This window comes from Talpa occidentalis, unplaced genomic scaffold, assembly GCF_014898055.3.
Source record: "Talpa occidentalis isolate TD23 unplaced genomic scaffold, MPIMG_talOcc4v2.1 talOcc4.7, whole genome shotgun sequence".
Classification (NCBI taxonomy): Eukaryota; Metazoa; Chordata; class Mammalia; order Eulipotyphla; family Talpidae; genus Talpa; species Talpa occidentalis.
This window is the reverse complement of record NW_023605083.1, coordinates 52,273,159-52,285,671: the sequence shown is the minus strand read 5'-3', so window position 1 is coordinate 52,285,671 and position 12,513 is coordinate 52,273,159. Positions and strand designations below refer to the sequence as shown.

At 43.1% G+C, this 12,513-nt stretch overlaps 1 protein-coding gene across 5 annotated transcripts in view; it reads left to right on the top strand.

Annotated features, from left to right (window-relative positions):
• The first annotated feature begins 37 nt into the window (after positions 1-37).
• ZBTB5 (zinc finger and BTB domain containing 5) overlaps positions 38-12,513 on the top strand; it is a 20,521-nt gene continuing 8,045 nt past the window's right edge. The window contains exon 1 of one of the 5 annotated variants that reach the window (XM_037495282.2): positions 38-166. Coding sequence is in view for 2 of the 5 variants with exons in the window: in XM_037495278.2 (XP_037351175.1) it covers positions 1,912-2,010 (99 nt within the window). In the remaining 3 variants the exon portion in view is untranslated. Of the gene's footprint in view, positions 167-1,161; positions 1,395-1,771; positions 2,011-2,752; positions 2,773-12,513 lie in introns of those variants that run through there. The other 4 variants (XM_037495281.1, XM_037495278.2, XM_037495280.2 and 1 more) reach the window with 4 other exon arrangements.

Below are 12,513 nucleotides of genomic sequence, written 5' to 3'. Positions count from 1 at the left end.
AAGCATTTCATTCCATTTTCAAAAGGCACTCCCCCCTCCCCCCTTCCCACACACACCCTAACACAGATGGCAGAGCGTGGCCCAGCCTTCATCTCCGGCGGGTGCCATTCCTGGACAGCTCCCGCCGGGGAGGCCTCTCTCGAGCTCGCCTCTTCCCGCGTGGAAGGTGGGCGTCTTCCTTGCCCCCGGGCGCGGCAGTCTGGGAGGGCGGGTCTGCTCAGGGTTGGGGCTCAGCATCCTGGCGCTCACCCGGGAGCCCAACAGCCGCCCTGGTGCTTGCTCTTTGCTGACAGCCTCCTATGGGAGCCCAGGATCCTTCCACGTTTCCGATTTTGCTTTTCGGGAGGCTGATTCTGGAGACCCATTTAACCCACCGCATAGACTGCGGAGGCAAAGGCGAATCGGGAGCCGGGCGCGCGGGACCCCTCAGACCCCAAGGCTCTGAGCGGCAGCCGCCTGCACTAGGCGAGGGCGGCGTCGGGGCCAACTGTCAGTAGACGGACCGCATTTTTGAATGACCATTTTCAGCCAGGATTTTGGCTCACTGAACCTAGACAACTCGGAATTTATTTTTTCTGAAGTCTACGAGGTCGGAACCGAACCTCTGACCCCGTGCGTGTGCAGGTCCCGCGCAGAGAACTTGTTTGGGGCGTGGGGGTTCACAGAAGGGACGGGCGCCCCGAGGATGGGAAAATCTTTCAGGTTCAGCCAATGATGACGGTTCGCACTGCCTTGAGGGTCCGCCTTGCGGCTCCCGCAGACTTAAGGCAGTTGCGATTTTGATTGGTGGAATTAGGCGGAAAACCCGCTTTTCTCAGCCATAACGGGCCCTGATTGGCTGCGGCCTACAGTCGCTTTCCTCCAGCTCAAACAGCCTCCGTGATAAATCCCGCCTTAAAAGGCGTTTGATAACAGTTTTACGTGTTGTAAGGCCAACAGTGATTGGTCATTGCGCTCAGGGATTCGGTCGGTAGTAAACATAGCGAGGCTCTTGGGACCGTGATTGGTCAGTGTTCTGTGGGGCCAAGGAAATTCCTCCGGAATCCGCGTTCCGGCTGGCTGTTCTTCTAGCCAGGCCCCGCCCCGCCCCTTGATGATTGGCTGCAATTCCGCGAGAGGGGCGGAGGCAAAGAGAGGCGTAGGCGCTCTCGCATGCGTCACTTCCGTTTACTGTCTGCCGCCGCCGCCGCTGTATTCTCTGAGTACGGCGGCGAACGGGCTGAAGGAGCTGGCGGACAAGAGGCAGGGTGGGCGGGGGGGGTGGGCGGAAGGGGGAGAAAATCCCACCGCGGAGACGCCAGCCTGGACGTTCCCACCTCCTCCGCCACTGTCGGGTCGGCTCGGAGAAGGGTCACCGCCTCCTCCAGTGAGAAGGGGGGCGGAGCCCGGCTCAGGTGAGGCGACCCTGTCAGCGCGAGCGGTGGTGGCGCGCGCGCGCTCACGTGTAGACGGTTGCGCTCCGGGGGCGCAGGGCGGGTGGCGTCAGTAGGGTCGCGCCGAGGCTTCGGGGCGCGCGCAGACGCGTACGGGTGCCCCTGCCGGGCTCTCCGAGGGGGTATTGTTACCCTTCGGAGCCGAGGGACTAGACCGGTGGGAGGCGGGTTCTTCTGCGCAGGCGTCCCCCGTGTCCCGACGCCAGGCTGTCTGCCGGGTGGGGCGGGGGCGCTCGCCCCCTCGCATCTGCGGGCGGGCGTCGGCGGTGACGGGGATGCGGTGGGGAGGCCTGCGGACCAGCAGCCTGATGGGGTGAATAGAGCATCTGTCGCCCCGTGGGGTGGGACCGAGTGGCCGCCTTGCCCTCAGCCCGGGTCTCCTTGAGCGACGGGGTTTCATTTCACCGGAGCGAGACCGAGGCGGTCTGGAATCGGCCGCGGGCGGCTGACCCGGGAGGGGTGGAGCCGGTGCTCTGGAATGCCCCAACTTGTTATCAGAGGACCAGAGTGTTTCTGGACACGCACTGAATGCCCGCTACTTCCAGGCTTCGAGCTAGGAGCTGTGGGCGATGCAGGGGTGAGATCAGCCGTTCCGCTCTTGCTGGGAGGCCGGGCAGATTTGTCCGTGGATACCTAACTTAAGGGGATTGAAGGTTCTTTTTCTTCTTCTTCTTCTTCTTCTTCTTCGTCTTCTTTCTCGAAAGGTCGTTTGTTATTAAGCCCGTCTGCAGTCTGGCATTGCGAAGAGTACTGTAGATTACTGTAGATGCTAATGTTTGGATGGCAGACAAGTTCTGAATATTTTGGAGGAAAATTTTTAGGTAAAGACGCCGTGAAGTCTTGGTTGCTCACGGGTATGTTTGGATTCTGGCTAATTTGAGTGAATAGAAGAAATCTTTCACCTTCAAGAATGGAAACTTTCTCCCCAAATTCGTTAATAAGCTTTTCCGTTGCATTAAGTCAAACGCCACCCCATGCAGCGGGATCTTTCATTAGAGGCTGGAGAGAATGCTGTGCCTGTCTTCACTGATGATTTGTTGTCCTTGTGTGGGGTGTTGTGCCTTAGGTATTTTCAAAAGGGTGGGCTGGGCGCCTCGTCGTTTTCTGAACTTGCTTTTCATTTGGTAAAGTCTTGGTGATTTTTGTGGTGAAGGTAGTTGGCTGTAAGCTCAAAGAGTGGAAGAAGGTGGGGGAAGAGGCCAGAAGAGAAGAGAGAGTTCTAGGGGAAATTCTCTAAATCAAGGGAAAACTTTCTGCTATTGCTTTATCTCCCTCTGGAAATCCCTGCAAATTAGGGAAGACAGGTCTGGCCACCACAGCCAACTTGGTGACCTGCCAGGTAAGACTCTGGGCCCTTGGGTTTTGCTGAGTAAATGAACCAGAACTTTCAAGAGTCCTGAAGTCAACTTGTTTTCTGATTTGCCTTTTTCCTCTCCTATTAGTGTGTCAGGCAGTATAGTTAGCAGGAGGTATGGCAAGCTGTTTTCTGGTTTTGAGGTATCTTGAAAAATTCTGAAAATGTTAAGATTTGTTAAAAAACCATCTTAGAGTGGGGCATTTTTCTAAGTTGAGAGATCAGTACAGTTTATTTAAAAATTTCATTTGGATACAAGCACTTAAAGGTTTTATTGTAGTATTTAAAATACTTGACATGAATTATATTGAATTCTGTGTGGGTAAGATTGCAGCATATTTTATGTACAGTGAGATCTGACAAAGTTGGTTGTATCCTGACATAGAATCTTGAATCTGCTTCAGTTTCTCCTTCGAAAGGAAAAAGAAAAACCTTTCGATCGGCTGTTAACATTTAACTTTTATTTCTTAATATAAATCTGTTGTAAACAAACACTTTCTCCCTGTCAATTTTAAGCATAGACTTTCTCTTACTCTATTCAGCCGCGGAGGCTGTTCAGTAGAGCTACTTTTCCTTAACGGGGCAAGTGAAATGAAATGTGATACTCCCCTGTACCTTTTGTCTAAGTTTGAAGTAACTTTTCATATGCTAACAGACCAACTGTTTCTGAGTGAACTCTTGCTCTTTACAGTTGTTTTCATCATTTTTATTACTGAATAGTGACTTTCAATCTCAAGATCCTGTTTTGGGAGGTGCCTTTTCATTTCATTAATTACACATGTATTTGCTCAAAGCGTGGATTACCTTTCTGACAGTTCAAACAGGTTAGGATTTCTGTTCAAGTACTGACTATATTGTAATATATAGGGCATAGATAAATTACTTTTTAAGTGTCCAAGATTATTAGTAGATAATTTTCTTTTTTTATGAAGATTTATTTATTTATGCATACAAAAACTGGGGTGTAAGCCAGAGGAGTCGGGGTGGTGGTGGTGAGAGGATTCACCAGAGACAGAGTGGGAGACAGAACAGGCAGATCTACTGAAACACATTGCTGAGGGGAGCAGTGGGCGAGGCAGGAGAGGTCTGCTGCGACATGTGGGTGGCTCCCTGGCAGGGGATTGAGCTCCTGCTGCAGTGGCTGAAGATAGCTTTATAGTGCTGTCTTTAACTCCTGCACCACCAGGGAGGCCCTTCTTTGTGATTTTCTAATATTGATAATTTTCTGACATTTTAATTGTATGTTTAAGGTTCCAGTATTTTCTTGATTGTAACCCACATTTTGTTCACATTTTAATCTTGAAGACAGTAAGCATTATGCCTTAAGCTTAATTGGCAGCTTTCTTTCCTAGTGTTATAATGTTGCATTTCGTAGTCACTGGTATCTTAGATTTAATAAAACTTGATACAGTTAGGACTGTGTACTCAATTCATTGTAATTGTAACCACTTAATTTTCCAAATTTGGCTTTGTATCCTGAAGAAAGTTTGTTATTGAAAGAAATCCTGTTGGAAGGGATATTTTATTCTTATGAAAATGGAAATTAACAATGGGTCTGCATTTCAGAAATTTTACTTGGTTGTCTGTTATTCTGTACTTGATAACAGCATTGCATTATTTACAACTTACTAGGTTTAAAATGATTAGGGTGAATTCCCCCTCCCCTTCTGTATATGATACTGTTAATTTGGCATAATTAGTTTTTCAGTTCATCTTTAGGTACTGAAAATAATTTCAAATCCACACAGCCATCTTTCTCTAAACATTCAGGAGCTTCAATTTTTAAATCCTCCTGTCATTACAGTTTTAGTTACTCCTGAACAGTGGATTTGAGGTAGGACAGGGAGAAGAAAATACAGTATTTTCGAGTTCAGTTGTGAGAGAAACCTATGGAATGTACAAAAATCTAACCACATTCACTAATATACATTATATTTATTTTGAGTAGAAAGTCAAAAGCAGCTTAGCAGGTCACTTGTTGAACATTACTGATTTAGTAAGTGTTTCTTTGCACATCTAACAATGATTGATGACTCCAGAGAACTTTTTTTAATGAGTTATAGCTATTCGGATTTGACGTATTAGAAATTAAAATTGAGAAAAATGTAAGCATTCATTATGTTAACACGTAAGTAACACATTTTTATGGAAATAACTTTTCCAAAACAAATAGTGAAAAGAGTGGCATTTCAGAAAAAGAACTTTGTGTTTTGCAACAATTTTCAGTTTATACAAAGATTGTGAGGGTAGTACAGAGTTCGCATATACCCATACCTAGTTTCCCTATTATCACCATCTTAGCGGTAGTATGTTGCAACTAATGAACCGTTATCAATATATTATTAACCAAATCCATTGTTTGTTCAGGTTTTCCTAGTTTTCACAGCTTGTCCTTTTTCTGTTCCAAGATCTCACCTCGGGTATTACTTTACTTTCAGTCATTGTGTCTCCTGAGGCTGCTCTTGTCTATGACAGTTTCTCATAAGAGTTTTGAGGAATACTGCCAGGTTTTTTGTAGCATGTTTCTCACTTAGGGTATGTGTGATGTTTTTCTCATGATTAGACCAGGGTTGCTATGGGTTTTTATAGGTTTTATTTTTTTTTTAAGATTTATTTATTCATACAAGCACTGGGTACAGTCAGAAGTGCGGGAGGGTGAGAGGATTCTCCAGAGCCAGAGCGGGGAGCAGAACAGGCAGAAGGACCGAAGTACACTGCTGAGGGGAGCAGCGGGTGGCAGGAGAGGTCTGCGCGCCACGTGGGACCCTCGCCAGTGGCCGGGGATCGAACCAGTGCTGCAGAAGCTGCGGGCAGCTTTGCAGCCCAGCGCTCAACCGCTGCGCCACCAGGGGAGGCCCTAGGTTTTTGGTTTTTTTAACCACAGAGATAAAATGCCATTTTGATCACATCAGCATGTGATTGCACTAACGTACATACAATTATCATGACTTATCACTGTTGATGTTGTCCTTGATCCAGCTTCATAATTATATGCTGAGTTGAGAATCTTAATAAATTAATTGCACAAAGTAAAAGATAATATATACTAAACAGCACATTGTGTCACATTCCAGTATACATAGTATCTGTAATTCTATCATCTCACTTATAAGCAACCCATGAAATATTATTTCTATCTTTTTTTTAAAGAACGAATAATTCAATCTTAGAATGATTAAGTAACTTGCCAAACATCTGAAGTTGATCTAATGACTAATCTGGTCAAGCACAAACTTTTTTCCAGCTGCATTAGCTGTTATGGGTTAACTGTCCCACAGTTATCCACAGAAATAATGGGATCTGAGCTAAAAAGAGCAGTCCTACCTGTATTCTCCAGTACATTTGCCAGAAACGTGGAGTAACAGACTTTATGTAGCTACTACAAGGGCACATTAAGAGTGGTCAACATTTTATGTTGGCGAGGGTGTGGAGAAAAAGGAACTCTCCTGCACTGTTGGTGGGAGTGCAAACTGGTCCAACCACTGTGGAGAGCTGTGTGGAGATTTCTGGACCTACTAAACATAGAGCTTCCATATGATCCAGCAATTCCACTCCTAGGTATTTACCCAAAGGGCACAGAAACATCAATTCCAAAGAACACCTGCACCCCTATGTTTATAGCAGCACTGTTTACAATAGCTAAGCTTTGGAAACAACCCAAATGCCCTAAAATAGATGACTGGATCAAGAAGATGTGGTACATATATACCATGGAATATTACTCAGCATTCAAAAAAGATAAACACATGCAATTTGCAGCAACATGGATGGCACTGGAAGGGATCATGCTCAGCAAAATAAGCCAAAATGAAAAAGAAAAATACCGGATGGTCTCACTCATAGCAGGAATCTAGAAAACTTAAATAAGGGACCAGGAAAACGAATAACTATAAGAAAGTGAAAATCAAAATCAACAAAAAACTACGAACCAGAGACACTTTTAGGGGGGCGGGGGTGGGAGGGGAGGGATTGGGGTCAGAATGGGGGGGCTGCAATTGTATGGGGAATATAAAAATAAAATTTATTATTAAAAAAAAAAAGAGTGGTCAACATTTTAAATAACAATAGCTTTTCGTTAAATCCTTGTGTTGAATGCTTTATTAATACCAAATTACTAGATAGGTGAACAAGAATATTTTAAAAATTCATATTTTTAAAAAAGATTTGTTTGTTTATGCATACAAGAGCTGAGGTGTAGGTCAGAGGTGCTAGAGAGTGAGAGGATTCACCAGAGACAGAGTGGGGAGCAGAACAGGCAGAGTGACTGAAATACACTGCTGAGGGGAACAGCAGGAGAGACAGGAGAGGTTTGCTGTGTCATGTGGGTTAGTTCCCTGGCGTTGTGGTGGCTGCAGATAGCTTCATAGTGCTGAGCCTTAGCCCCTTGCACCACCAGGGTGGCCCCCTGAAAAGTCATATTTCATTAGTATTACCAGTGATCTCATCAGAAGGCATTTGAGGATTGGAAAACTGTCAGATTGACAATGACAGATACAAATTTTCCTAAATTCTAGTTTTCTCCTGAAAGCTTGAATTTTGTGAGCGATAACAATGCTGTAAATTGTTTTCCTTGAAACGACAAGCTCATTTCATTCATTTTCAAGAAAATGTATGGCAGATACTCAAGTCTTAATGATCGTAGTTTGTCTCTTATTCTTCCAAGTAAATATGGTGTTTTATGAAAAAAGCGTTTAGTTCACTTTATAAGTAAAAAATTCACAAGCATATTTCCTTGAGATAATGTTGTATTCCAGTGTACAGCACAGTTACTTCAACTGTACTTCTCATTTCATTTCACATAATATTAAAAACATGTATTCAAGAAATCAAGACTAACTAACAGAAATGAGAGGGAGGGAAGGTTAGGTCCCCTGTAGAGTCAGCATTCATGTAATAATGGCTGTGTCCCACACAGAGGCAGGATTCCCAACAGTTTCTCCCTGTTACCCAGTTCAAGCTCAAGTGTCCACCCTTCCCATCAATTCTGTATGCAAACCAGTAACCTCTTAACTTATGCTTAAGTTAGCTAGAATCTTTCTGTTGCTGCATCCAAACTCCTGAGTGATACTGTGCTTTAAAAAATAGAGTAAAATTTTTTTTACAGAAGTATTGAAAAATGATGGTAGTCTTTAGCTCAGAATTTTGTGCTGTGTGGTTAACTTTTCTGAACATGTAGTAATTAATTTCAGTTATGAGCATTAATCACCCAGTGCCACCTTTCTAGCCTTACCTACTTTCCAGCCAGATTGTGCACATTGCTTCCCCACCTCAAATCTCGCCACATCTCTACCTCTGTCTAGAATGTACTTTACATTTCAGTGTATCCAAAACCCAGTTTTGTTGTCAATGCCACCATGAAACTGGAAATAACCTTTGTCTTCTCTAACCCATCAAGTGCACTTTATCTTTACTTTGTAATGTGATTGTTTGTATCTTATTTCCAGTAAGGACTACACCATACAAATTTCAGTTCCACAGCATGCAACCTTGAATGAAGTAAGCAGTTCAAAACATTGCATGATTGTGGGCCTCCCCGGTGGCACAGTGGTTGAGCTCTGGGTTGCCAAGCTGCCTGCAGCCTCTGCAGCTCCGTGGCACGCAGACCTCTCCTGCCACTCGCTGCTCCCCTTAGCAGTGTACTTCAGTCCTTCTGCCTGCTCTGCTCTCCGCTCTGGCTCTGGTGAATTCTCTCACCCTCCCGCGCTTCTGACTGTACCCAGTGCTTGTATGTATAAATAAATAAATAAATAAACAAACAAACAAATAAATAAATAAATCTTAAAAAAAAAAAAGACATTGCATGATTGACTCTGTATACCAAATATACAAGCACCTTCAGGGGCTATTGAGAGTTCTAGGGCTATATAGCAGCTAGCCTTCTTTTCTCCCTTAGTGGGTAGCTGTCTCCTTTTGCATCACCTACTACACTCATTCTAGATTGCTATTGCTCATCTTCAGTTTGGAAAACTAAAACACTTGAATTTTTTTTTAAAAAACAAATGACAGTGTGAGGGCTTGAGGGACTTTCCTGTGAGGAAATCTTTTCTACATAGACTTTGATCTTTCTTTGGGATAGTCTGACATTTTGGCTGATTTTAGAGATGAAAATCTTAGGAAAATAGCTATTGGGTATGGCATGCAAGTTCATCTATACACAAAGTTCATTCAAAAAGTTAGTTCACAGCACTGTGTATTAGGCACTTAGCAAACAGCTAAGTAGGGGAAATGTAGTCCTTGGCTTGAGCAAACTGTTTTAGTAGAAAAAGCACTTTGTGTTGCACTGGGGATATGTAGGCCACTAACAGTTTTTCTTACGCAAACAGAATTAGAAAGTTCTAGATCACTCTGTCACCAGAAATTTTGAACTGGAAAACAAGGGAAGTTAGAGGGTATGGTAAGATGGTTAAGTGTTCTGGTGTTATTTTGATTTCCCCACTTGTTCTCACCTTTAGTCATTGATGGATTCCCTTGTTTATAGACCTGCTTGATCTGGTTTCTGACCGAGCCCTGAGAGAGCAGGTCCAGAGAGGTTATGGAATTAGTTGTGCCGATGGATTTGGTATTTGGAGTTAACCTTGGACACCTGTGTGCCCACGTAATCCACACCTTTCCCTCTATCACCTAACAGTAGTTGGTGAAATCAGAACAATGGAGGGATGTTCCAAGCCTCCAAGACTTGTAGCTCCATCAAAAACCCCAGCTTGCCTGACCTTGCCAAGTTTTCTCTCTTAATTCTGTTTTCTTTCTATAAGCAGAGGAAGAGTTCTGTTTGGTTATTTTCTGCTAGGGTTTTATCTAGATTAGACATAGTGAATGTTAAGAGCTCCTTAGAATGTTAGGATACTTTCTGAAAGTGGCAATTTTGCAGGACCTGCCTGGCACACAGGCAGCAAATCACTTGATACGATGGTAGATGTTTGAGTGTAAGTGTACTTTTTTCTTTTTTAAGGATTTATTTATTTATGCATACAAAAAACTGGGGTATGGGCCAGAGATGCCGGGGGTGAGAGGATTCACCAGAGATAGAGTGGGGAGCAAAACAGATGGATCTACCGAAATGCACTGCTGAGGAGAGCAGTGGGGGAGACAGGAGAGGTCTGCTGCGCCATGTAGATTAGCTTCTTAGGTGAGGGTCGAACTCTGGTCACAGTCTCAGGTCACAGTGGGTGGTATCAGCTTGTTAGCGCTGAGACTTTAACCTAACCCCTGCACCACCAGGGAGGTCCAAGTATACTTTTCTTCATAAACTAAGTATGTTGAAAAACTTGTGGATAGGTCAATATGTTAGTCAAGTAGTTTAAAATGTGCTATTAGCTGGCTTGTTCTAGAACAAAAGTGAACTTTTTTATTAGGCTAAGTAAAGGATTAGGAAGTAAATCTACTGACAAAACAGGACTCTTGATTATTCACGTTAATGTAATGAGCAGTGGTATGAGTGTATTTTCTTTTTTTTTTTAAGGTTTGTTTATTTATTTATTTATTTATTTATTTATTTATTTGTACAAGCACTGGGTACAGTCAGAAGCGCGGGAGGGTGAGAGAATTCACCAGAGCCAGAGTGGGGAGCAGAGCAGGCAGAAGGACTGAAGTACACTGCTGAGGGGAGCAGCGGGCAGCAGGAGAGGTCTGTGCGTCATGTAGGACCCTCCTCCGGTGGCCGGGAAGCAGCCAGGGATTGAACCGGCGCTGCAGAGGCTGTGGGCAGCTTCGCAACCCAGCGCTCAACCGCTGCGCCACTGGGGAAGCCCTGAGCGTATTTTCTTAATTATACTTACTTTGGAAATTACTAAAAATCTGTTCCTGCAGATTACCAATTCTGTAGTGTACATTTGCTTTGGTTCAGATACAAATTGGTGGATTACTTAGCCACAGCTCTCCAACTGTATAGATTCATACTGTAATACTTTAAAATCTTTTAAAGAGACCTGAAGCATTTTCCCTTGATTTAAAGGCTGCAGACAGGCAACTTTTGGTTATTTAAAAAAAAAAAAAACAGGCAAACAGACAACAACAGAAAAATCAAACTCTTAGAGAAGAGCATGAGCTCTTGTATAACTTTGATACTGCATCTTTGAGTTTGCTAGGATTTATTGAGGGTTTGGAATAACTACATTTGCACATCATAGTAATGTGTTGCTAGTTGTATTTTAATAGATTTCTTTAGTTATGCTGGAAAACTCAATTGAGAAAGGATGTTATGATAAGTTATTTTGTTAGAGCAGTGTGTACTGACTTTTCTACACTGGATCTCAATGCTAAGTAGCATCAGAATCGAAGAAAGGAATTGAGATTTCTTGTTGACTTAGTTTTGGGGCAGCAGCGGGATTAAGAATGAAACATATACTAAATATGTTTATCTTAAGGCAACAGCTGTTCACTAAAAGACAGCATCTGTTTCTCCATGTGGTTACACAAGGCTTTATTTTCTAGTATCACCTAATGTCTATAGCAGATATTGTCTGGGTTCTGACCAGATCCTCTTGATCCCTTTTGCCGCTTCTGTGCACCCGGCCTTCAGCTTCTGTGTTCTTTTGCTTCTAATGGCTTATGTCTGGGACTCTTTTGAGACCTGTCTTTGGGTGACTGGCATCACTTTTCACATGGGCCTAAAGAGTCGCAAGTACCTAGCAGCTTCCATCCCCCAGGAAAGGCTCTCAGCTGTTGATTAACTAATGCGCAAACTCAGTGATTTATTCTCCAGAGCTCCCCTGCTATACCAGGCTAAGACTGAAATTTTGCCTCCAATTGCATTCTTGATTGACTGCTGTTGCTTCCCTCTCTGTAGCTACTCCCAGTTTCTCCTTGATAAAGCACTTGCATTTGAATCCTCTCATGATCTGCTTCCAGGAATCCCTGCCTAAGACCGTATGAATCTAAGCCTTCTTCCTACTCTGCCATCACTTTTGTGCATCATAGTAATATCTTGCTGTTTCCAGCTCATTCTCAGAATATTGACTTTTGACACTTTGGGATGAACAAAATATATATTAAAATTCACACTAGTGCATCGGCTGAATTTCTCATTTTAACTCATGGCTCCATTGTTACCTTAACTGAGTTATGCCTGCATTATTTAGATATTAAATAGCTTCTCTTAAAAGTCAGAGCATAAACAGCAGTAGCTTGCCTTTCACTATGTATAACTCATCCTTTCTTTTCCATTCAGAAAGGTTGACCAGTCAGTATTTAATTGCATTGGTTGGTATGTAGAAACTATTTCACTATTGTATCATAGAGAACTGTTTAAATTAGGAGTTACCTTTTCCATAGCATTTGATAGATATTTCCTATAAAAATATCAGTATGATTTGGTACTGATATCTTTTCTGGGGCAAATAATTTTGGGGGCAGCTTTTTCTAACTTTATGTGTATGTGTAGATGTATAACCTGCTCAGGCACTCAAATTCTTGAAAAGAAATTTTACCAAAAGTATATGCAGTTTTCTAAGTACATGTTTCTTTGAGAGTCAGATAGTTCACAAGATTTCTTAAGACAAACACCCCATTTTCTCTTCCTCAAGTTTACTACTTTCAGCTATTAACTAATTCTGATTTTTCAGTTTAGGCATTATCTATTGACTTCCCCTTGGTTAGTGATAAGAGTTTTTTTTTTATGAATTTGTTAATTTTTTCTTATACCATTTTAGCTTTGTGCTATCAGCAGTTCTCAAAGTATAATCCAAGGACCCATAATGTCCCCTGAGGCCTATGAGGTCAAAACTATTT